This window comes from Dendrobium catenatum, unplaced genomic scaffold, assembly GCF_001605985.2.
Source record: "Dendrobium catenatum unplaced genomic scaffold, ASM160598v2 original_scaffold_47745, whole genome shotgun sequence".
Classification (NCBI taxonomy): Eukaryota; Viridiplantae; Streptophyta; class Magnoliopsida; order Asparagales; family Orchidaceae; genus Dendrobium; species Dendrobium catenatum.
Window position 1 is genome coordinate 1 of NW_021366199.1, and position 1,986 is coordinate 1,986.

The 1,986-nt window shown below is 46.3% G+C and overlaps 1 protein-coding gene across 1 annotated transcript; it reads right to left on the minus strand.

Moving 5' to 3' along the window:
- Nucleotides 1-5: 5 nt before the first annotated feature.
- LOC110114517 (probable receptor-like protein kinase At5g24010) lies at nt 6-1,065 on the minus strand (the record flags this gene model as incomplete). Its single annotated transcript, XM_020847432.2, has 1 exon — nt 6-1,065. A coding segment is annotated over exon 1 (882 nt), but the record flags the coding sequence as incomplete, so codon positions are not given.
- Nucleotides 1,066-1,986: the final 921 nt, after the last annotated feature.

The following is a 1,986-nucleotide window of genomic DNA, read 5'->3' on the forward strand; positions in this document are numbered from 1 at the left end:
CATGTCATTCTAGAACTTACCTCAGAAGAATTAACAACATCTATAATCCTTGCAGTGTTATACACACTATCAGGTGCTACTTCACGGCTGGCGCTATACTTCCGATACATAATCCTACCACTAAAAGATACGATTTTGGTAACAAAATCCGAATGGAAGAATTCATTATCAGGAACCCATGTCCTCCACAGAGTATCATTAAACGGTGTCACCTTCGGACCACCAACATTAATCCGAAACAGGGTTTCCATCACCTGCTTCGATAACCCATCAAAGCTCAAAACTTGATCAGTTTGAACCAGCCTCGCCTTATCTTCTACAAGGTCTACCGGCGCAGAGATGACCTCGATGGCGTTCACAAAGGCAAAAGAGGATGAATCCACAGGCACGAAGAAGATCACGAGCTTTTCCCTATCCACCCTCAACATGAACTCCTTCAACGGATAATCAGAGGAAACGGTGAAATTGCTGAGCAGAACGAAGCCGGAGGCCAATACGTGGAACCGAGCGGAGGCGAGGTTGTGGCTACCGGAGGAGAAGGGGTAAAAATGAAGGCGGATGATATGTATGCCCTTGCTTCTGATGTCGAACTCGTAAGAAGAAGGAGCGGTAAAAATCCTAGCTGATTGGTAAACAGAGGCGTATGAGTTGGATTGTAAAAAGGTATTAGCATCGGCGGAGATGGAGATTTTTGGATTACTGGAAATGAGGTAAGTGGCGTCGGGGAGGAAGATGCGATGGTCGTGGAGCGTGATTGGGGAGATGGATCCGCAGGAGATGAGGTGGTTGTCAGGAGGAGAGAATAGAGCGGAGGAGCGGAAGAAAAGGGCGAGTAACTGGATGATGATGTTGCGTTGAAGATGTCTAGGGTTTGGACGATCGGCCATGTTACAGAATTATGATGTGGGGTTAGGTTCGAAAGGGCTAGGGATTGTAACTGGAGCGAAGTAAGAAACGTTGAAGATGGATGGATGCTGGAGAAACGACGATGACGGGAAGACGAGTAGTCGCCAACTAGGGGCAATTGACGAGGTGGGGAAGACGCGTTATTTGTGCTTTGTGGATACAGCGAGGATATTGAGCCCACTATTTGCATTTTTTCTTTAAGATAAAAATTAAAATCAACTTTTATTTTTTATAATGCAATATAATTGATACATGATCAAAAATTTATCTGGATCAGGCACGAATCTCGAGGCAAAAATCAAGTTGAAAACTTTCAAAATTAAAATTGGGACCATCCGATCTCCAATTTCAGCAAACTTATAATCAACTGAACGTCTTGGAAATACGAACCCAACACATCAAAATTGACTCAATCAGAGCCCAAATGGGTCCGAATCGAGGATCCGAAGCGCTGTTGGAAGGTTCAAATCACAATTTGGATTGACAAACGGTTTTCAAACGTGACATGCTTATAGTCGAATCGAGCGGCTTGATGAGACAAATCTAACGAGCCTAAGATCGCAGAATTCCAACATCATTAAGACCTTCAAATATCTAACGAACTGTCCAATATAAAGGGATTCAACATCGACTATCCATGCAAACCACTCCCCATTTTCCCTTGATCATCCTCCTATTTACGGGTCATGCCACTCTAGGAAATCTATAAATAGACCCCACCTCCTCTTAAAAAGGGGCTCGAAGCAAGAAAGCAAGAGAGAGATCGGAGATCGCTCTTGCCTCATCGACCACCGCCTTAGTTCCAGCGGGCCATCACTTGAGGCCTTGACTTCTGTCGGACTACCACCTGAGGCCCGGACTTCTGTCTGACCACCACTTGAGGCCCCGACTTCTGTCGGACCACCACCTGAGACCTGAACTTTTGCTCGACCACCATCTGAGGCCCAGACTTATACCTGACTACCACCTAACACCCAGACTTCCGCCGGACCACCACATGAGGCCCGGACTTTCGCTTGACCACCACCTGACCCCCGAACTTTCGCCGGACAATGACCTAAGGCCCGAACTTTCGTCCAA